The following is a 23,732-nucleotide window of genomic DNA, read 5'->3' as shown; positions in this document are numbered from 1 at the left end:
GTCCATTTTAAATGAGCCTTGGCCCAGAGAAGACGTCTGCGCTTCTGGATCGTGTTTAGATACGGCTTCTTCTTTGAACTATAGAGTTTTAGCTGGCAACGGCGGATGGCACGGTGAATTGTGTTCACAGATAATGTTCTCTGGAAATATTCCTGAGCCCATTTTGTGATTTCCAATACAGAAGCATGCCTGTATGTGATGCAGTGCCATCTAAGGGCCCGAAGATCACGGGCACCCAGTATGGTTTTCCGGCCTTGACCCTTACGCACAGAGATTCTTCCAGATTCTCTGAATCTTTTGATGATATTATGCACTGTAGATGATATGTTCAAACTCTTTGCAATTTTACACTGTCGAACTCCTTTCTGATATTGCTCCACTATTTGTCGGCGCAGAATTAGGGGGATTGGTGATCCTCTTCCCATCTTTACTTCTGAGAGCCGCTGCCACTCCAAGATGCTCTTTTTATACCCAGTCATGTTAATGACCTATTGCCAATTGACCTAATGGAGTTGCAATTTGGTCCTCCAGCTGTTCCTTTTTTGTACCTTTAACTTTTCCAGCCTCTTATTGCCCCTGTCCCAACTTTTTTGAGATGTGTTGCTGTCATGAAATTTCAAATGAGCTAATATTTGGCATGAAATTTCAAAATGTCTCACTTTCGACATTTGATATGTTGTCTACGTTCTATTGTGAATACAATATCAGTTTTTGAGATTTGTAAATTATTGCATTCCATTTTTTATTTACAATTTGTACTTCGTCCCAACTTTTTTGGAATCGGGGTTGTATAATCATAATCTATACCCCTTATCCGTCAGGGGCGTGGGTGAAGCCAGAGCCAATCCCAGCTGACTTCAGGCGAGGGGTAGAGTACACCAACCTATCATAAGGCTAACGACCTTGAACCCAGAACCTTCTGGCTGTGAGGTGACAATGCTAACTACTGCACCATCATTGCTTCCCCCAATAACCATAACATTCTCCATTTCAGATTATACAATGAAGAAGAAGAAGAAGAAGCTGTGAACACACACATACCCAGAGCAGTGGGCAGCCATGCTACAGCACCCAGGGAGCAGTTGGGGGTGAGGTGCCTTGCTCAAGGGCGCTTCAGCCCATGGCTGCCCCATGTTAACCTAACCTGCATGTCTTTGGACTGTAGGGGAAACTGGAGCACCCGGAGGAAACCCACGCAGATGCGGGGAGAACATGCAAACTCCACACAGAAAGGCCTTCGTTGGCCACTGGGCTCGAACCCGGACCTTCTTGCTGTGAAGCGACAGTGCTAACCACTACACCACCGTCCCGCCCTGAAGCTCCTCTAACGATAGACCCATGATTAAAGAAAATGCCAACGCTATGCTTGCGTCATCAATCATTGTGTTCATGTCTCAGTGGGTTCACAAAGTGTGCTTGAGGTAATAAGGGTATTGATCACTCTCCATCAGCATGTTTTGTTCGTTTCATCATTGCCATTACTGCATTTGTACAGTGGTGCTTGAAAGTTTGTGAACCCTTTAGAATTTTCTATATTTCTGCATAAATATGACCTAAAACATCATCAGATTTTCACACAAGTCCTAAAAGTAGATAAACAGAACCCAGTTTAACAAATGAGACAAAAATATTATACCTGGTCATTTATTTATTGAGGAAAATGATCCAATATCACATATCTGTCAGTGGCAAAAGTATGTGAACCTCTAGGATTAGCAGTTAATTTGAAGGTGAAATTAGACTCAGGTGTTTTCAATCAATGGGATGACAATCAGGTGTGAGTGGGCACCCTATTTTATTTAAAGAACAGGGATCTATCAAAGTCTGATCTTCACAACACATGTTTGTGGAAGTGTATCATGGCATGAACAAAGGAGATTTCTGAGGACCTCAGAAAAAGCATTGTTGATGCTCATCAGGCTGGAAAAGGTTACAAAAACATCTCTAAAGAGTTTGGACTCTACCAATCCACAATCAGACAGATTGTGTATAAATGGAGGAAATTCAAGACCATGGTTACCCTCCCCAGGAGAGGTCGACCAACAAAGATCACTCCAAGAGCAAGGCGTGTAATAGTCGGCGAGGTCACAAAGGACCCCAGGGTAACTTCTAAGCAACTGAAGGCCTCTCTCACATTGGCTAATGTTAATGTTCATGAGTCCACCATCAGGAGAACACTGAACAACAAATGGTGTGCATGGCAGGGTTGCAAGAAGAAAGTCACTGCTCTCCAAAAAGAACATCGCTGCTCATCTGCAGTTTGCTAAAGATCACGTGGACAAGCCAGAAGGCTATTGGAAAAATGTTTTGTGGATGGATGAGACCAAAATAGAACTTTTTGGTTTAAATGAGAAGCATTGTGTTTGGAGAAAGGAAAACACTGCATTCCAGCATAAGAACCTTATCCCATCTGTGAAACGTGGTGGTGGTGGTAGTATCATGGTTTGGACCTGTTTTGCTGCATCTGGGCCAGGACGGCTTGCCATCATTGATGGAACAATGAATTCTGAATTATACCAGCAAATTCTAAAGGAAAATGTCAGGACATCTGTCCATGAACTGGATCTCAAGAGAAGGTGGGTCATGCAGCAAGACAACGACCCTAAGCACACAAGTCATTCTACCAAAGAATGGTTAAAGAAGAATAAAGTTAATGTTTTGGAATGGCCAAGTCAAAGTCCTGACCTTAATCCAATGGAAATGTTGTGGAAGAACCTGAAGCGAGCAGTTCATGTGAGGAAACCCACCAACATCCCAGAGTTGAAGCTGTTCTGTATGGAGGAACGGGCTAAAATTCCTCCAAGCCAGTGTGCAGGACTGATCAACAGTTACTGCAAATGTTTAGTTGCAGTTATTGCTGCACAAGGGGGTCACACCAGATACTGAAAGCAAAGGTTCACATACTTTTGCCACTCACAGATATGTAATATTGCATCATTTTCCTCAATAAATAAATGACCAAGTATCATATTTTTGTTTCATTTGTTTAACTGGGTCCTCTTTATCTACTTTTAGGACTTGTGTGAAAATCTGATGATGTTTTCGGTCATATTTATGCAGAAATATAGAAAATTCTAAAGGGTTCACAAACTTTTAAGCACCACTGTAGCTGCCCAGTGCATTTCATGTCATCCAAAGTCATCCTCCTAGATGTGCTTTGCAGGAGCGGTCACATTTCAGCCAAATATTTGACATTGCCGAAATGTGTCGACCCGTCTTTGGTCACAAAGGCACTAAATCAGCAGTTGGTGACTGTATTATGCATTTCATATATATTCTCAGACTGATGATATCAACTCATGTCCAAATACTTCCTTTATTATGTGTGAAAAAAAAGCACAGTGAAACCAGAATTAACAAACACCACAGCAAAATTACACAAAACGGTATTTCCCCATCAGGTGATAATGGGGGGGGGGGGGGGGGGGGGTTACCCTGTGGCTCCATGTGGCTACTGCTTATAAATAAAATTGTTTTCTGACACCACATCCATATAGTAAATATAACAAGAGCTCAGTGGTCTCTTTTCGGCAACTTCCCGTAACAACTCGGAAGTGCGTCACATCGATGTCACACATGGGACCACTGGCTGAAGAAGGCGAGGAAAGGGGGACGACCTGGAGTATATTTTAAAATAGGAACGCACTTTCCCACGGTAATAAGCATAAACATGTCTGAAAGTGATTTCTTTAGTCTAGTCCATTTATTTCGAATGGTGAACCGAATTGTATACGCTCACCAGACATTTTAAAAAGGGCATATTCTGGACCAAATTCGTTTTTTTTTTTTTAATATGAAAGAATGTCCCTTTACACATTCATCCAGAAGGGTAATTTTGCACAAGGCCATCTGTCTACAGCAGAAAAAAAATAAAATAAAACGCATCTGGAAAAATCCCAAGGGAGTCTGGAGCCAGATTCGTGACGTCACGTGCGGAAGCGCCAGCAGGCTGCGCGAGCTTTGCACGGTTTCAGTGCACAGCCTGTGTAGACCAAGCGCTCCCATTTCTCTCTCATTGTCCGGTCTTTTGGGAAACGATGAGTACTAATCCCATCAAGATTGGTGTTGCTACACCCTCCTACCACACATCTGTTAACCATTTTAATAATTACGCGATAACGTTGAAGAAATTTGCAGGAAACCACCAGGCCATTTTCTCAAACAAACCAGCGCTGACGTAGGATTCAGAGGGAGGCGTCCCGCACGCGACGTCACGAAAATCAATGTTTTCCGGGAAATCCAACTGCCAAGTTTTTTCAGAGGCGGACCAATTCGCCTCAAATGGCTTGATTTCAACTGAATTTTTCTGGTATTGCGCAAGGTAAAAAAAAAAGGCACAAAATGCAAAATGTGACAGATATTTGACCAAAGTTTAATATAAAATAGGAGAATTACACCGATCTTGCTCCTGAATTTACCCGCGATATGCACTTTAATAGGAACACCTGTATGCGCATTCGCAGTGTGCAGTGGTTACACTCATTCTTACATTCTTACAACACGATGACATAGTGGCTACAGCCTCTGTGTGAGGCAGCAGCCACAATAATTAAATCAAATTCACACACTGTTAATATGGAAGCTGGGAAGTACCATCAGGTCAAATGTGGTGAACTCAAAGTGCTTCGAAAAGTGCTTTTCAATACTGAATAGTGCTCACTGACGAGTGTTGAGCTATAAAATGCAGACACGGCAGAGCAAATACAATCATCTTTTGTCCCAGCTGAATAAGCTGGTGTTATGTTGGAAGGCTAAACAACAAGAAGATTCCCCCTGAACAGGAAGTTCCCAAATATCTATTATAAAATCGGTCGCACTCGAACTGGCCAGCAGCATTAACTTTAAACCGCACAGGTGTAAATAACATCATCCGCTCGCCAGCAAAGTGAAGGGAAACCATTTCTATCCCTCTGGCATGAGTACAGTATGATAACGCAAGCATTTCTACTTGGGCGGCATGGTGGTGTGGTGGTTAGCACGGTCGCCTCACAGCAAGAACGTTCCGGGTTCGAACCCAGCGGCCGGCGAGGGCCTTTCTGTGTGGAGTTTGCATGTTCTCCCCGTGTCTGTGTGGGTTTCCCTCCGGGTGCTCCGGTTTCCCCCACAGTCCAAAGACATGCAGGTTAGGTTAATATGGGACGGCCTTGAGCGAGGCACCTAACTCCCAACTGCTCCCCGGGTGCTGTTAGCATGGCTGCCCACTGCTCTGGGTATGTGTGTGTATTCACTGCTTCAGATGGGTTAAATGCAGAGAGGAAATTTCACAAGTGTGTGATGAATAAAGTTGTGCTTTCTTTCCTTCTTTCTCCGTCTACACAAGAAATCTCCCTTCAACTCCATTATCTAAATATATTACACTGACATATACTCGTTTTCTTCAACAACACATCCTTTGATTCAAATAAGAGAAGAAAGACTTGGTTATCTACGGGAGATTCGTTTGGAGATTCTTGATCTCCAAGAATCAGACAGCACAAAAGGGTTGTTTTACAATCAGGGTACAAAGTTTGTGTCACAGGGGTCCAAAATTCAAATTGATTCAAACTGGTTCTTGTAGCAGTTTTTAAGTGAAGGACAAGTTAAAGAACAGATTTCAGGTAATTTTTTGACGTGTGTGTATGGTGTCTATGGTAGTTTTGTGTAATCTGCTATAAGATGGGAGAAACAAATGAAGTGATTCTCGGAGAGGACTTTTTTTTTTGACAATTCAGAATCCACGACTTCCATAGTGCTTTTAAATACAAGGCTGTAAGCTTTGTGTTAGTTGTCTCTAATATTTATGTCCCAATATCTTGACCACATTTTAGGATGAAAATAATCATTTTAGATATGTTATTTTATACTGAAAAATTAGCTGTCTCGGAGGGGACTTTTTTTTTTTTTACACAATTACATACTAATTTGATCAGAATAGTCTGAAAACTTACTGGCATTCAACATTAAAACTTAACTATGTTTCCAATGATATGGAACCAGATATTTGTTTTATGGTATAAAGAATGATTTAAGTGCATCCCTTTTGGAGCTACCTGTGGTCAAAAAAGCTAGCCTGGGCCCGCCCATCCTAAGCATGATGCAACACGAGGGCCTGTTGCGAGGTTAGTCTGGCCAGGCAAGCCATCTCCAGCTCTTCCAAGCTCCGGAAAAATCGGGAACCAATCAACTTTGAGCATCTCCAACGGCCCTGGGTAGAGGCGTGTTCAAGGCAGTGACGTAGTACAACTGCGAGCGGAAGCCATAGATTGTTTACAGAATCATGCTGTATTGAAAGCATTCAACGGGAAGTTCTCATTGAAAACGGAGCAAAGAGCAGCCCTGGACGTATTTATTGAAAGGAAGGACGTTTTCGCCTTGCTCCCGACCGGCTTCGGTAAGAGTTTAATCTACCAGTTAGCCCCGCTGGTAGCCAAATCAATGGGGCTCAGCGAGAATCCTATCGTCGCGTCACATACGTCAGAGGAAAGAGTGATGTGATTGGTTTAAGCTTCGTCACAGCCTTTTCTGGCTTCGACCAGTAGCAAACTGAGGCATTTCAGGGAGGCGGGTCAAGCACGGGCTCTGGGAAATGGTTGGGCTTAATATCTTGGCCAGACCAAATGCTCGGAGAGCTTTGCAGTCGCGTTAGCCAGACTACAAAAAAGCACTTTTTCTAAATGACACGAGTAATTTTAATAAATATGACATATACTGCCATACATTCACCAAAAATAACGTTATCACCAAATTTTTTTTGCATGGTAAATAGAGCTATCACAGGGCTACAATAAACAACCAAGTTTATTTAGTCAAGCTTTTTGATATTGAAGATAATAAGTGTTAAATGTGATTTTTAGCTTGCGTACCCTGATTGTAAAACAGCCCATGATAAATACCCGGACCAAACACACTGGTATGCAAGAAGTAAAGAAAAGCAGCTGCAGCGGTGCATGTTGTTCTGGCTGCTGCCTCCACAAACACCCGAGACGATCCCAAGTTCACCTTTTCATGAGACAGCAGCTACACAAATCAAATGCTGCGACTAAAGTGTTCTACCACCTGAAGAAATAAGACCTCCTTGGAGCAAAAGCACATGGGATCAGAAATAGCTTAGTCTCTTAAAAAAAGAAAAGGAAAACCATGCCAGATTGAGAATTTATTTGTGTTAGCAGGGACAAAAGGACATTCTGTTATAGTTGGACAGAAACGTGACTTGGGCTGACCTGAAACTGATTCGTGTTCCCATGAACCGAGCTGATCTGGTCTCGCTGCGAGCCAAAATATTTAACAAGACTCGGCTGGACTTTCAAACTGAAGCAGCGTTTCCTGCAGCAGGAGGAAAGCTCGCGTCCCACAGTGCTTTGCTACAGGTGCCAGGTGTGTGTCAGCCAGAGAGGGAAATGCTCAAGAAGAGTTATTATCCTCATACTGAACAACAACGACAGGTGTGTGTGTGCACGCTCACTTTCTCACACACACACACGATGTACCATTGTCATCTCTTTTTACAAGCTAATGCATGTTTTTTTTGTTTTGTTTTTTTACAATGACATGCATGTCTGAGAATATGTTTTACACAGGAAAATATAGACAGTTTATTACCTGTTGCAAAAAAAAAAAAACAATAAGAATTACTCTTAAAGTGCATATTCTGGACCGATTTCATGTTTTTTTTTTATATGAGTGATTCCACGCTTATGGGTACTGAAATGGGGACATGAACTTATTTTTAAAAATTCACCTAAAACCATTTCTTTTTTTTACCATCAGGTCACAAAACATGTAATCTTTAATGAATGATATGTTAAAAGATAGCTTTAATTTTCTGAGATGGAATAAAAACATATTTATATGCCAAAGTCGGAACGTAACAGAAGTGTTGTGGACATATAGATTCTCAATTTTAACAATGTAGAATTACTTTTTGAAACATAGGAAGGTGATGTTTTAGCAAATATAATTAATAAACATGTGTAGTAGAATAAACATACACATTCTTTCAATAAGATTAACATGGTATAGAGCTAGACTGTAATTAATTTGTAACAGACGCGAGATGGACAATCGTAACAGAAGTAATGGAACAGACATCATTTTGGAACTCATAGGCTTGACTTTGGCATATAAATATGTTTTTATTACATCTCAGAAAATTAAAGTTATCTTTTAACATATCATTCATTAAAGATTACGTTTTGTGACCTGATGGTAAAAAAAGAAATGGTTTTAGATGAATAAGTTCATGTCCCCATTTCAGTACCCATAAGCGTGGAATCACTCATATGAAAGTATGTCCCTTTACACACTCATCCAGAAGGGTAATTTTGCACAGCAGAAAAAAATAAAATAATAAAACGCATCTGGAAAAATCCCAAGGGAGTCTGGAACCAGATTCGTGACGTCACCTGCGGAAGCGCCAGCAGGCTGCGCGAGCTTTGCACGGTTTCAGTGCACAGCCTGTGTAGACCAAGCGCTCCCATTTCTCTCTCATTGTCCGGGCTTTTGGGAAACAATGAGCACTAATCCCATCAAGATTGGTGTTGCTACACCCTCCTACCATACATCTGTTAACCATTTTAATAATTACGCGATAACGTTGAAGAAATTTGCAGGAAACCACCAGGTCGTTTTCTCATAAACAAACCAGCGCTGACGTAGGATTCAGAGGGAGGCGTCCCGCACGCAACGTCACGAAAATCAGTGTTTGCTGGGAAATCCAAACGCCAAGTTTTTTCAGAGGTGGACCAATTCGCCGCAAATGGCTTGATCTCATCTCATCTCATTATATGTAGCCGCTTTATCCTGTTCTACAGGATCGCAGGCAAGCTGGAGCCTATCCCAGCTGACTACGGGCGAAAGGCGGGGTACACCCTGGACAAGTCGCCAGGTCATCACAGGGCTGACACATAGACAACCATTCACACTCACATTCACACCTACGGTCAATTTAGAGTCACCAGTTAACCTAACCTGCATGTCTTTAGACTGTGGGGGAAACCGGAGCACCCGGTGGAAACCCACGCGGACACGGGGAGAACATGCAAACTCCGCACAGAAAGGCCCTCGCCGGCCACGGGGCTCGAACCCGGACCTTCTTGCTGTGAGGCGACAGCGCTAACCACTACACCACCGTGCCGCCCAAAATGGCTTGATTTCAACTGAATTTTTCTGGTATTGCGAAATGTAAAAAAAAAGGCACAAAATGCAAAAATGTTACAGATATTTGACCAAAGTTTAATATAAAATAAGAGAATTACATCGATCTTGCTCCTGAATTTACCTGTGATATGCACTTTAATATAATCTCAATAGTTTGTTAATAATTAACTGTTTAAGTGTTTATTAATATTTAATAGTTTATTCTCGCATGTGAGAAAGCTGAAAAATATCTTGCTTCCAGTGACTTCCCGAAAACGGTACCCAAGAAAGAAAAAGTATCCCTGTTTCACAGCAGAGGAAACCTGATGATCTCATATTGTTTGTTTGCGTGAGTACGTTTCAATCTAGATCAGCGGAAATTACCGACTATACACGTTAGGGGAGTTACGGCAGGACTGCAGCAGAGTTTGATGGGTATGTGCATGTAAAACATCACACACAATGAAATCATTTGGCCCAAATTAGCCAGTCACATGCTCCACGCTCATGAAGTCAGTGAAATGCCGAAAGCTAAATGTGAGCGTGGATGAATCACTGAAATGTGCAAACATCCCATAGAGAGGCCAAGAAATCTACACTGCCTGAGGTATTAAAGTCCTTCTTAGCTTATTTGGACTAATTTTCATTCAGCACTCAGTGCCCAGCCCCAGCCATGAACAGCATCCCAAAGCACCATACCTCATTTCTACTGTATGTGTAAATGTAAATGTGTAGACATGCTGCTTGAGTTATTGCTCAAATCCTATTTCTCCAGGTCAGCTGATTATTTTATTTAATTAAAAGTCACTTCATGTCTTGAAGTAATGATGGATGTCATTTCACTTTACTTAGTTGATGGATTACTACAGTTGTGGAAGAGGGCTATTTATGTATGTTTATTATTTACTATTTGATCTCAGGGTGGCACGGTGGTGTAGTGGTTAGCGCTGTCGCCTCACAGCAAGAAGGTCTGGGTTCGAGCCCCGTGGCCGGCGAGGGCCTTTCTGTGTGGAGTTTGCATGTTCTCCCCGTGTCCGTGTGGGTTTCCTCCGGGTGCTCCGGTTTCCCCCACAGTCCAAAGACATGCAGGTTAGGTTAACTGGTGACTCTAAATTGACCGTAGGTGTGAATGTGAGTGTGAATGGTTGTCTGTGTCTATGTGTCAGCCCTGTGATGACCTGGCGACTTGTCCAGGGTGTACCCTGCCTCTCGCCCGTAGTCAGCTGGGATAGGCTCCAGCTTGCCTGCGACCCTGTACAGGATAAAGCGGCTACAGATAATGGATGGATGTTTGATCTCAATCACATTAAAGGGGAACTGATGTCATTTTTAAACTTGTTTTATTTCTTAATGAACGTGTTATTCAATTACGTTTTCGGTTTTGTTAACCTTATATCATGACTCGTATTGGCATATTATATTACACTTAGCGGCCTTTTTGGTTTTTAGCCGTGTTGAATGTAGTCCGTTTGGTCCACGGCAGGCGTCGCTTATCCGCGCGATCTTCACGAGACTTGTGCGAGACTTCAAACGTGAAGTGTCAGCGCCGCCATTTTGAAAACTGTTTACACAGCAGCCAGATCGCCACATCATTCCAATTTAGATTAATTTCCAGATTTGCCAGCTTCATCAGTCATGGAGATTATTCCATACGACTTCGAACCATTGGTGAAATGAAAAAAAACGCTTTCGGACACTAGTCCATCGCGCTGGTATTTACGTCATTACTGTTGCACAATTAAAACGTGCCAGATCAGTCGGCTGGTGGGTTTTCAAAATAATAAATACATGCATGTATTCTCATTATCTCTAGCCGCTTTATCCTTCTACAGGGTCGCAGGCAAGCTGGAGCCTATCCCAGCTGACTACGGGCGAAAGGCGGGGTACACCCTGGACAAGTCGCCAGGTCATCACAGGGCTGACACATAGACACAGACAACCATTCACACTCACATTCACACCTACGCTCAATTTAGAGTCACCAGTTAACCTAACCTGCATGTCTTTGGACTGTGGGGGAAACCGGAGCACCCAGAGGAAACCCACGCGGACACGGGGAGATAGGGCTGGGCGATTTTACGATTACGATGTTATTCACGATATAAAATCTCTACGATTAGAAATTAGACACGTACGATATGCCTACGATAAGCCTACGCCTTCAATAAAATTACTTCATCCGAAGTTTTGACAGACACGCGAATAGCCAATCATAACTAAACAGTACCGTACGTAACCAATCAGTTGGAAGAGAGCCACGTCAAGTTAGGTTGCGTGCACACACACACACACACGTGTAGCAGCAACGCACAGCATGGCTGTGGTGAAGTTTGCAGGAGCGCGGCATTTCTCCAACAAAGCGTGAAACAAAGCGATTATAACAGGGTTCCCGCGGGGTTTTAAAAGGTAGTTAATTAAAATAGGCTAAATTATGGCCAGTAAAAAGTAGTAAAAGGTAGTAAACGTAATCTGACGTGGTAGTAAAATTTTTTGACCCCCATCCAACTGGGCCTATGTGTTTTCTAATTCGTTTAATTAACCTGCATGCCATAATATCCATAAATTACTACATTTGGGCGAATTTATTTTTATGTATCGAGGAGGACCGCAGTGAGGAGTTGGTGGCGCATGCGCATTGAATTCCAATAACGGTCAAATCCAGTATAAATTTATACCAGAGATTGTTTAGTACGAGACTGACTTTGTTTATACGGCTGTAGTCGAATCTATCTGTTGACCCGACTGGCGACATCTGCACAAGAATTAAACAATGGGGAAATGCAAATTTTCAGACCTCTGGCTGGAGGAACCTGATTTTAAAGACTGGCTAAAGGCGGTAGATGGCAATCGGCGAGAGGCGCTCATTGAAAAGTTGATCGAGGCACATGTAATGCGTTGTGCGCGCGCGCCTGGTGCGTTGTGCGCGCGCGCGCGCGCCTGGTGCGTTGTGCGCGCCCCTGGTGCGTTGTGCGCGCCCCTGGTGCGTTGTGCGCGCCCCTGGTGCGTTGTGCGCGCCCCTGGTGCGTTGTGCGCGCGCCTGGTGCGTTGTGTGCGCGCCTGGTGCGTTGTGTTGTGTGCGCGCGTGCGCGCGCCTGGTGCGGTGTGCGCGCGCGCCTGGTGCGGTGTGCGCGCCATTTGAGGCATCCAAAATGTGATGAGCAAATCTGTTGAACTGTTCAAATGATTAAGATTAACCCTCTAAAACACTGATCTCTGGGAGGAAGGTGTTGACTGTGCCCACGGGCCTTCACGACTACAGGACTGGTGCAAATGACTATCTTAAGCAAACTTGGCAATGTGTTGAGAGACTGCCAAAATAGGGCTTGGGTTATGTGTGTTTTGTATCTTTAGGGTGTGTGTCTTGTCTTTGTCATGTGTGTGTGGGGGGGTTCGTGTTTGCCATTTGACCTGATCTAAATGTAATGAGTTGATGTACCTAAGCACATAAGATTTTTTGTGCAAATCTGTTCACCTGTTCAAAAGATTATTCCACAAACAAAAGGTTGGCCATCTTGAAAGTGTTGGCCGACAAAATGTAATCAGATCTTGTACCTAATGTGAAGTGTTGACACACAAGGTTTAGTGCAAACCCGTGTACCCGTTAAGAGGTTATGGGCCACAGTTTCACAGTTCAATAAAATTATAACTTGTATGTGGAAGTTTGTTTTCTTTTATGCAAATATGCATTACTCCATGTGTAGCCCTAGCAATGGGAGGTTCTATTATGCGTCCAAAGGGAAAGAGTTACACTACCGGTACGTTCAGATTTTCTTTCTATCTTGTCTCATCAATCCAACTCTTTGGGTAGAGTTGTCACTAACTTATATGTAGCACATTCACTTGGACTAACACATACACTCAAAGATTACCTTGTTAAATTGTGAGAAAATGTCCAAATCCAAATTGTCGCTGTGGTAGTAAAAAAAATTGTGAAGGTAGTAAAAAGGTAGTAAATTCAACATAAAATATCTGTAGGAACCCTGTATAAAAATGAGCGAGAAGCCGACTGACCGGAGTTCTGAACAGGAAAGTCAAAGCACTGCCCTGGAGGACATCGTTGAAAAGAAGGGCCAGAGATCTTCGGTTGTGTGGAGGTATTTTGGATATTTAAAATCGGACATACAACAAAGTGTTACACAAAACCTTAAACACACTGACGTACAAGATTGCACTTTTTTTCTCCTTGCAGCATAAGGTTTACACGTCAATATGTCTTTTATGTTTATTTGAAAGCTGCTAGAATTTGCACAAATGATTAACAATGGTATATAGTTTTTATTTTTCAGTTTCAATTTATTCATTTGAACAAAAAGAACAAAAGAATGTGCATCCAGTTTGTTTTGGTTCTGTGAAACTTGAAGGCTTGTTAAGCTATTTTTGTTAATTAGGAAGGAACTACTAATTTGTAATGTTCATATTTTGAGCAGAAAATTAAAGAAAATACAAAAATGGTGATTTGATTTATATCGTGATATATATCGTTATCGAAAATTTTGAAAAAATATATCGTGATATAATTTTCTCTCATATCGCCCAGCCCTACGGGGAGAACATGCAAACTCCGCACAGAAAGGCCCTCGCCGGCCACAGGGCTCGAACCCGGACCTTCTTGCTGTGAGGCGACAGCGCTAACCACTACACCACCGTGCCGCCACATGCATGTATTTTTGTGATAAATCCATATTATACTGAGCGTATTTCCAACATTAATCAATACAAAAGTACCTGCATCTTTCAGTTCTTTTAAATCAAGGCTGAATACTTTCTTCTTTGCTGCTGCCTTTTATTAAATCAAATTTGAGACTTTTAATTTGATTTCTTTCAGCACGACCGCAATGCATGATGGGATACATTGCTTGGTTAGTTACCATCGGTTGTACACTACTTTTCGTGATGCATTCTGGGATACTTTGAGTGCACTATATAGGGTGTAAATAATCCTCACTAAGGTTTCAGACAGCACTACAAAATGGCGTCCTCACTATATAGAGAGTAGGGAGCGATTTCAACAAGGAAAACTTCCGGCTTGATTACGTCAGCATTCGAAAGAGGGCACGCGCGTCTTTTGACAGCATTGGCAGATGTTGGTCACTTTGATTTCCATTGTACGTTTTACTTCCGTCCTACGATGTTTCGCGCAGGTCTCAACGAATCTCGTTTACGGCCGTTGCTTTGACATATGGACCAATGTATTTCTTTCTGACATAATTCTTTCTACTCTAAATGCAGCAATATACACTACCGTTCAAAAGTTTGGGGTCACTTTGAAATGTCCTTATTTTTGAAAGAAAAGCACTACTCTTTTCAATGAAGATCACTTTAAACTGATCAGAAATACACTCTATACACAGAGTGCGTTTACATGCACATCCAAATCGAGCTGCTGTCGGTAATCGAGCTAAGGGTCCCAGCAGGGGTGCCAGAGAAATCCAATCCTACATGCACACAAGGAAATCAAGCTATTGTGTGAGGTACATTGTGCACCCGAGCCACAGGTGGCGCTACACGCCCCATCGTGTTGGTACACTTCCTGTTGTCGTCATGAAGAAGAGCTATTCAAGAGTATAAACAAAGTTATCAGTTCTCCTTGTTCCTCCTGACCTCTTCTGCTGCTCGCTACTACTACTGTTGTCATGCTGACCGAGGCTGTTGTGTTTCCCGCTTGTGGTCTCGTCATTCGTCACTTCCGGAAGGGGCGGTGCTGAAGTAAGTAGCTCGACTCCGTAGCTCGATAGGGTTTACATGCACCAAGTAGCTCGGCTACAATCGCATAATCTAGGTCGCGTAGCTCGATTACGAGAAATCCAGTTCGGTTCGATTTCAGCCAAGCTAAGGTGTTTCCATGGCATTTAGAACTTCGATTTCAGTCGAGCTACAGCAGAAATTCGATTTTCTCCATGTGCATGTAAACACACTGATTGCTAATGTGGTAAATGACTATTCTAGCTGCAAATGTGTGGTTTTTGGTGCAATATCTCCATAGGTGTATAGAGGCCCATTTCCAGCAACTCTCACTCCAGTGTTCTAATGGTACAATGTGTTTGCTCATTGCCTCAGAAGGCTAATGGAGGATTAGAAAACCCTTGTACGATCATGTTAGCACAGCTGAAAACAGTTGAGCTCTTTAGAGAAGCTATAAAACTGACCTTCCTTTGAGCAGATTGAGTTTCTGGAGCATCACATTTGTGGGGTCGATTAAATGCTCAAATGGCCAGAAAAATGGCTCGACTATATTTTCTATTCATTTTACAACTTATGGTGGTAAATAAAAGTGTGACTTTTCATGGAAAATACAAAATTGTCTGGGTGGCCCCAAACTTTTTGAACGGTAGTATAAATGTAAATCAATGTTTCATTACAGCACTGCAAAATTGAGATGTACCTGTCCCAGGGTTCTTCACACTGAACAGAAGTACCTTTCAGTACTGATCCCGATACTAAACTCGAGTCTCTTGTTGTCACTGACCAGTAGTGGCTGATTTGTTGTAAACAATATACTGAGTATAACGAGCGGGCTGTTTCCACTCACGGAGACTTTCTATAGGCATTTCCTTCACCACGCTGCTGGCCATGAACTTGTTTTATATTTGAAAGGTTGCATCAGGTTATGTGTACTGTAGGAAGACGCGGTCGCTCCTCATTGGGATAATTTATTAATACAGAACTGAAGCGTGGTGCCTGCACGCTGTATTGGTTGTATGTTTCAAGCATTACACTGGTACACATTTGAAGGGTTCACTACATTGTTCCTACTTGCCTGGTGAACGTAGGCTCGAGTATGCTAGCACGGTGTCTTATGAAAACAGCAAGCTTAGAAGAAGTATATTTAACAGTTATTCCCTGAAAATCGAGTCGGACATGAGCCGATAGCCGATGAGGCACGTAGCACAGAGTCGGCTATAAGTCATGTACGACCAGATTGAGTGGAATAACTGTTTTATTCAATCCACATTCACTGGATTTTGAGAAACGGAGCATTTTTATTTTTTGCAAATCTGATAAATAAAACTTTATACAAAACGTCCGACAAAATCATTGCCGCTCAGAATGGAAACAAAACCGACAAAATGACAGGAGCAATTTGCGAAAAATGCTATAATAATTCTTGGGGGAAAAAAAAAAAGTTCTTCCATTCCATATTTTGTTGCTTTTTTTGTATTTTTTGGGGGTTCTGTTTTCAAGTAGAGTTTTTATTTCGTCCTCGGCTGATTCAGCAACATGCTCTGCCAATTTTGTTTTTCTCACTCATGGTATATGAGCTGATAACCTAGTAGTAGAGTAGCCAATCAGAGCGCGCGATTGCTCATATCCAGTGAATGTGGGATAGAATAAAATACAAGAATCTTACATAATATAAGTAGGGCTGCAACGATTCACAATGGTGCACCGAAAATCGAGTTCATACCTGCCGTACCGATTATCGATCCATGTAGCTGTATTTTCGGTTCAACATTTTTTATTTCAATTTTGCTGAATTATAAACACACTTTTACTGTGTAACCATTACACTTACATTGTTAAATCGATGCGAGAAAGCGATCGGCTGGAATAGAGCACAGCTTTGCTTCTACAACCCCGATTCCAAAAAAGTTGGGTCAAAGTACTAATTGTAAATAAAAACAGAATGCAATAATTTACAAATCTCAAAAACTGATATTGTATTCACAATAGAACATAGACAACATATCAAATGTCGAAAGTGAGACATTTTGAAATTTCATGCCAAATATTGGCTCATTTGAAATTTCATGACAGCAACACATCTCAAAAAAGTTGGGACAGGGGCAATAAGAGGCTGGAAAAGTTAAAGGTACAAAAAAGGAACAGCTGGAGGACCAAATTGCAACTCATTAGGTCAATTGGCAATAGGTCATTAACATGACTGGGTATAAAAAGAGCATCTTGGAGTGGCAGCGGCTCTCAGAAGTAAAGATGGGAAGAGGATCACCAATCCCCCTAATTCTGCGCCAACAAATAGTGGAGCAATATCAGAAAGGAGTTCGACAGTGTAAAATTGCAAAGAGTTTGAACATATCATCATCTACAGTGCATAATATCATCAAAAGATTCAGAGAATCTGGAAGAATCTCTGTGCATAAGGGTCAAGGCCGGAAAACCATACTGGGTGCCCGTGATCTTCGGGCCCTTAGACGGCACTGCATCACATACAGGCATGCTTCTGTATTGGAAATCACAAAATGGGCTCAGGAATATTTCCAGAGAACATTATCTGTGAATACAATTCACCGTGCCATCCGCTGTTGCCAGCTAAAACTCTATAGTTCAAAGAAGAAGCCGTATCTAAACATGATCCAGAAGCGCAGACGTCTTCTCTGGGCCAAGGCTCATTTAAAATGGACTGTGGCAAAGTGGAAAACTGTTCTGTGGTCAGACGAATCAAAATGTGAAGTTCTTTATGGAAATCAGGGACGCCGTGTCATTCGGACTAAAGAGGAGAAGGACGATCCAAGTTGCTCTCAGCGCCCAGTTCAGAAGCCTGCATCTCTGATGGTATGAGGTTGCATTAGTGCGTGTGGCATGGGCAGCTTACACATCTGGAAAGACACCATCAATGCTGAAAGGTATGTCCAGGTTCTAGAGCAACATATGCTCCCATCCAGACGACGTCTCTTTCAGGGAAGACCTTGCATTTTCCAACATGACAATGCCAAACCACATACTGCATCAATTACAGCATCATGGCTGCGTAGAAGAAGGGTCCGGGTACTGAACTGGCCAGCCTGCAGTCCAGATCCTTCACCCATAGAAAACATTTGGCGCATCATAAAACGGAAGATACGACAAAAAAGACCTAAGACAGTTGAGCAACTAGAATCCTACATTAGACAAGAATGGGTTAACATTCCTATCCCTAAACTTGAGCAACTTGTCTCCTCAGTCCCCAGACGTTTACAGACTGTTGTAAAGAGAAAAGGGGATGTCTCACAGTGGTAAACATGGCCTTGTCCCAACTTTTTTGAGATGTGTTGTTGTCATGAAATTTAAAATCACCTAATTTTTCTCTTTCAATGATACATTTTCTCAGTTTAAACATTTGATATGTCATCTATGTTCTATTCTGAATAAAATATGGAATTTTGAAACTTCCACATCATTGCATTCCGTTTTTATTTACAATTTGTACTTTGTCCCAACTTTTTTGGAATCGGGCTTATACATTATTCAAGCAAATTATCAGACAGAAGAGCTGGACAAGTCTGGAAATGGACTATTCATTATGATGCACTGATTAAATTTGAATGCAGACTCCCAGATACAGCTTCTGATCTGATTCCTTTTGGTGGTAGAAGAAGAGCACACAGGTAAAGAAGAGGGCTGGGTATATCTTGAACATGTGTAGAAGATGACTGTACAGACATAACTCGCATTTGCACAACATAAACAGGTACTGGGTAAAGTGATAAGTGCATGATGCAATCTGTGTTTCCGAGTAAAAGATAAATACTAACAGTACAAAAGATGCCCGCTCGAGGGTGCCACCCTACTGACTAGGACGGATACAGTTTCGCAGATGGTTTTCTGAAAGTGTCGAGTTACGCTTTCATGTTACTCTCCTCAAGGAAGCCTAGATCTGTCTATCATCGTTCATGTCCAGCTAAAATCAAGGCAGGCTCAGAGCTGAAGATGGAGACACGTTGGCCCAGTTCCAGGTTTTGGAAATTCATCATGGTCAATACTTCAGACTCAAAATGTGTGGCGCAATATTACAAGCCACCACACAGAGACGGAAAACACTTGTTGGGTACAGAGTTTGTACGACAGCGTGACTCCTACCCTGTTGAAAAATCCAGCTGCTAAAACACAGGTTGGGCTGGTTAAGCTGCTAGACCTCGAAGCAGGTTATTTTCCAGATTCCTTATTACACACTGTTTACAAAACACGGACGAGTCACAGAATACAGATTCACGGAAAATAAAAAATATTAGACGGAGCTTTTATTCACCGGTGTGTGATATGTGCCGTGAAATATCAAAGGTAAGTTAATAAAGTCAACATATAAATGCAGGTAAGATATTTTAACAATGAACTTCGGCAGTCCAAACATTTGTTTTCGACTTCTTAATTTGTTTTATCCGTGATATCTGTAAATTACGAGCATCCGTGATGCATCCATATTAAAGGAGAACCGAAGGCAAGTTTTTGATTATCAAAATTCTATTTATCTCCTTTTATTAAATATCGGAATACATGTTTGATAGCTATTTTGTCGCTGCTATAGCACGTTATGAGTGTTTGAAATACGCTATGTAATAAATCAGTCCATATGTCAAAGCAATGGCCGTAAACGAGATTCGTTGAGACCTGTGCGAGACATCGTAGGACGGAAGTAAAACATACAGCGGAAATCAAAGTGACCAACATCTGCCAACGTTGTCAAAAGACGCGCACGCCCTCTTTCGAATGCTGACGTAATCAAGCCGGAAGTTTTGTTTGTTTTGATAGCAATCAGGAAAGTTTGAAAAAAAAGTAGGCAGTAATCGTCATTTAAACTCGTTTTTGTGCAATATTTCGTTTGGAAAACAGTTTTCAAAATGACACCTGGCTGACACTTCACGTTTTGAAGTCTCGCACAAGTCTCGTGAAGATCGCGCGGATAAAGGCCAATTGATGCTGACAACCCAGTCCTCGCAGATAGCGTCTGCGTAGCCCCCCCCCTTTGCAGACGCTCTGCGCGCACCTCCCAAAAATTGTGACCACCGCAGAAGCCTCGCAGACAGCGCCACAGACAAGTGGGCTCTGATTGGTCCACTCTACATCCGCTGTACACGCACTTCCGCTTCCCTACTTTCCCGGTTTGGTTTGTTTTCACGACCGCCATTTTTAGAAACACGAGCGAAGATGGAGCAGCACGAAGAGCGGTTGATCGAGGAAGTGAGGAAGTACGTACATCTATACGACTCCAGTTCTAGTCATTATAAGTAACCAGAGGATAAACACTCCACTAACCACACCCACCAACTACTCCTAGCGACTTCGCGCCCCCTTGCGTTGTTGCGGTGAATAACATCGCGCACGCCTATTACTCCCCGCTCAACGATAAATTACAACTGTCTGCGAAAAGCTATCTGCGAAAGCCTTGTCGCAAGAGCATGCAGAGGCCCTAAGTGACGCCTGCCGTGGACCAAACGAACTAAATTCAACATGGCTAAAAACCGAACAGGCCAATAAGTATAATATTTAATTGCAATTAGTTTCCAATACGAGTCATGATATAAGGTTACTAAAACCGAAAACGTAATTGAATAACATGTTAATTAAGAAATAAAGCAAGTTTAAAAATGACTTCAGTTCCCCTTTAAAATCCATAACCACTCCGTATTTTGCATCCTTTATTATATTTCCGTAATCCATAGTCCGTGGCCTATGCGTATTTTGTCATATGACTAACCTTATCAATGTTCGACAGGATTGTGCATGACCACAGTTCACTTACAGACGAAAATCAAGTCAGGCCCAGCGCTGAAGATGGACAATGAACGTATTAAGTGTGGAGGCATTGTGGTGCAACGGTTAGCACTGTTGTATCACAGCAAGTAGGTTCTGGGTTCGACCCTGCTGCTCAAATGAGGCCTTTCTGTGTGGATCCTGCATGTTCTTCTCATGTCTAGGTGCCCCATGCAGACATGATCAACTAGCAACCCTAATTTGCCCAGAAGAAGTGTGAATGGTTATTTGTCTCCGTGTTAGCCCTGCGTGAACCCTACATCTCACCCGACGTTAGCCGGGATTGGCTCCGGCTCACTCTCAGTAGACTATGATAATGAACGGCTGTATTGTGACACCTCGGTACAGAAAAGGTGTGGTTCCGTGGTACACATGTGAGTTGAGTATAGGATGTTTTAGATGCCTATCTGTTAGATATGTGCCGTGTACACCTCACAGTCTGAGAAACAGACAGACAGGCCTTCATTCCTACCACCAGGAGCCCGAGGTGCCACAAAAGTGGTGCCTAGTCGTATCACCCAGATAACAAGAAGAAGAAGAAGGCAGGATGATGATGATGGTGGTGGTTACTTACAGTATGACTGTTCTGTTGGGAAAAGAGGTGACTGATAACATCCGCTGGAGCTCCATGTTGCTACACACCACCTTCTTATCTGGCGTCCCTGACTGACCTCCGCTTTTGGACTTTTCGTCATAGGTTTTACATTCAGGAGAAAAAGCTGCACAGTTTACACAGCCGAGCAGCACAAAAGCCAACGAAACCCCACACCAACCCCTGAGAGATGGCATTTCTCTCTTATTCTGTCCAAATGAACAACAGGGTGAAGTTAATGATGATGATGATGTCGCATCGAAATGTTAGATTGTTGTTGCTTCTTCTTCTTCTTCTTGTTTTCTCTCTCTCCACACACACACACTGTAAAAGAGCTCCTGTCCTTGTCTCTAAGGCACATCCAGAACACAAAAATGAAAAAAATATAGCCTGTATGGGGAAATCTTCTCGATGTTTTAGGTCATACTGAACCCCTGGTATCCAGATCTACATGAGTTTGCGACATGCTCCACAGGAATGAGTCCAGGGACTCGATCCGATAACCTTCCTTTGTTTTCCAGTCGGCTCGATGCCATTGAGTCGCTCAGGGTGACGGGACACCTCAACCAAGTGCAGGAAAAATCATAATACTACTAATAATCTAACTCCAGCACAGGTCTGTGTGTGCTAGCTGCCAGTAATCCATGCTATTGTTGTTGTTGTTGTTGTTTTATAACAAGGCTCGTGTGCGCTGAAGAGAAACAAACAACCAAAACAGGACTCAGAAACTTCAGGAAATCTGATCAGTCAGGAGCAACTTTCCCTTCCTGGAGCTCTTCCGACTGCACACAGAGTCCCAGCAGCGAAAACCAGTCACAGGACACACAACAAATAAACACCCTCTCTCTCTTACTCACAAGCGCCAGTGTGATAACTTCTCAAAAACAACACCGAGATACAGCCTTGTGTTCTGCACTACACAGCCACATGAAGCTTGGAGATCCACAGTCTGTTTCCGGGCCAGTAAAAACGTACCGACGGAAAAGTAAAGGAGTAAAAGAGCAGCGGAGGTGCTGAGAAACCCGAGCAGCTCACACTCACTGAACTCTATATGAATCCGAGTCACTTCCGCTCCTGACGTCATCCCGGGTCTGTTACCTTTCCTTTGGAAGTAAAGAAGAAGAAGTCCATGAAGGAGGTGCTGGAGTGTCAGAGGCGTGCCTGGGGTGCCCTTTGTCAGACCATACACGTGGCCCCGTGGTGCTCCGGTTTCCCCCACAGTCCAAAGACATGCAGGTTAGGTTAACTGGTGACTCTAAATTGACCGTAGGTGTGAATGTGAGTGTGAATGGTTGTCTGTGTCTATGTATCAGCCCTGTGATGACCTGGAGACTTGTCCAGGGTGTACCCCGCCTTTCGCCCGTAGTCAGCTGGGATAGGCTCCAGCTTGCCTGCGACCCTGTAGAACAGGATAAAGCGGCTACAGATAATGAGATGAGATGAGATGAGATTATCACCTGTGTAGTGGTTAGCGCTGTCGCCTCACAGCAAGAAGGTCCTGGGTTCAAGCCCCGTGTCCACGTGGGTTTCCTCCGGGTGCTCCGGTTTCCCCCACAGTCCAAAGACATGCAGGTTAGGTTAACTGGTGACTCTAAATTGACCGTAGGTGTGAATGTGAGTGTGAATGGTTGTCTGTGTCTATGTGTCAGCCCTGTGATGACCTGGAGACTTGTCCAGGGTGTACCCCGCCTTTCGCCCGTAGTCAGCTGGGATAGGCTCCAGCTTGCCTGCGACCCTGTAGAACAGGATAAAGCGGCTACAGATAATGAGATGAGATGAGATGAGATTATCACCTGTGTAGTGGTTAGCGCTGTCGCCTCACAGCAAGAAGGTCCTGGGTTCAAGCCCCGTGTCCACGTGGGTTTCCTCCGGGTGCTCCGGTTTCCCCCACAGTCCAAAGACATGCAGGTTAGGTTAACTGGTGACTCTAAATTGACTGTAGGTGTGAATGTGAGTGTGAATGGTTGTCTGTGTCTATGTTACCCCTTTTCCACCAAATCAGTTCCAGGGCTGGTTCGGGGCCAGTGCTGGTGCTGGTTCACAACTCATTCAATTTGCGAGCCAGCTGAGAACCAGTTTGCTTTTCCATAGCTCGGGGTGCTAAGGGGAGCCATGTCATTACATCACTGTATACGTCAATTACGTCACTGCATTTGCATAAACCTTGACACAAACATCGAAGCAACAACAACACAGAGAAGAAGAAGAAGAAGCAGCAACAACAACAATAATGGATGACTGCTGCTTTACTGTATCCATGATATCTCGTCGCTTATTTAAAAATGGCGACCTTTCGCAGTCATGCTATTGTTGTTGGTCTTAACAACTCCCCCCCCCCCGCTGACGAAAGCGGTTCTTTCCTCTGGCCCACCAAAGAGCTGGTGCTAGCCTGGAACTGTTTTTTCTGGCCCCAGAGCCAGTTCTTTGTCAGTGGAAACAGAAAACCCGGTTCCAAACTAAGCACTGGCCCCGAACCAGCCCTGGAACTGATTTGGTGGAAAAGGGGCATGTGTCAGCCCTGTGATGACCTGGCGACTTGTCCAGGGTGTACCCCACCTTT

At 43.1% G+C, this 23,732-nt stretch overlaps 1 protein-coding gene across 1 annotated transcript in view; it reads right to left on the bottom strand.

Moving 5' to 3' along the window:
- The window catches only part of LOC132895127 (adhesion G protein-coupled receptor A3-like), a 109,470-nt gene extending 87,252 nt beyond the window's left edge, over positions 1 to 22,218 (bottom strand). The window contains exon 1 of the mRNA XM_060935361.1: positions 21,155 to 22,218. Coding sequence (XP_060791344.1) covers positions 21,155 to 21,369 — 215 coding nt within the window. The 5' untranslated portion in view covers positions 21,370 to 22,218. The remainder of the gene's footprint in view (positions 1 to 21,154) is intronic.
- Between the last annotated feature and the right edge of the window lie 1,514 nt (positions 22,219 to 23,732).

This window comes from Neoarius graeffei, chromosome 1 (assembly GCF_027579695.1).
Source record: "Neoarius graeffei isolate fNeoGra1 chromosome 1, fNeoGra1.pri, whole genome shotgun sequence".
NCBI classification, from domain to species: domain Eukaryota; kingdom Metazoa; phylum Chordata; class Actinopteri; order Siluriformes; family Ariidae; genus Neoarius; species Neoarius graeffei.
The sequence above is the reverse complement of the archived record's forward strand: the minus strand, read 5'-3'. Positions and strand labels throughout refer to the sequence as shown.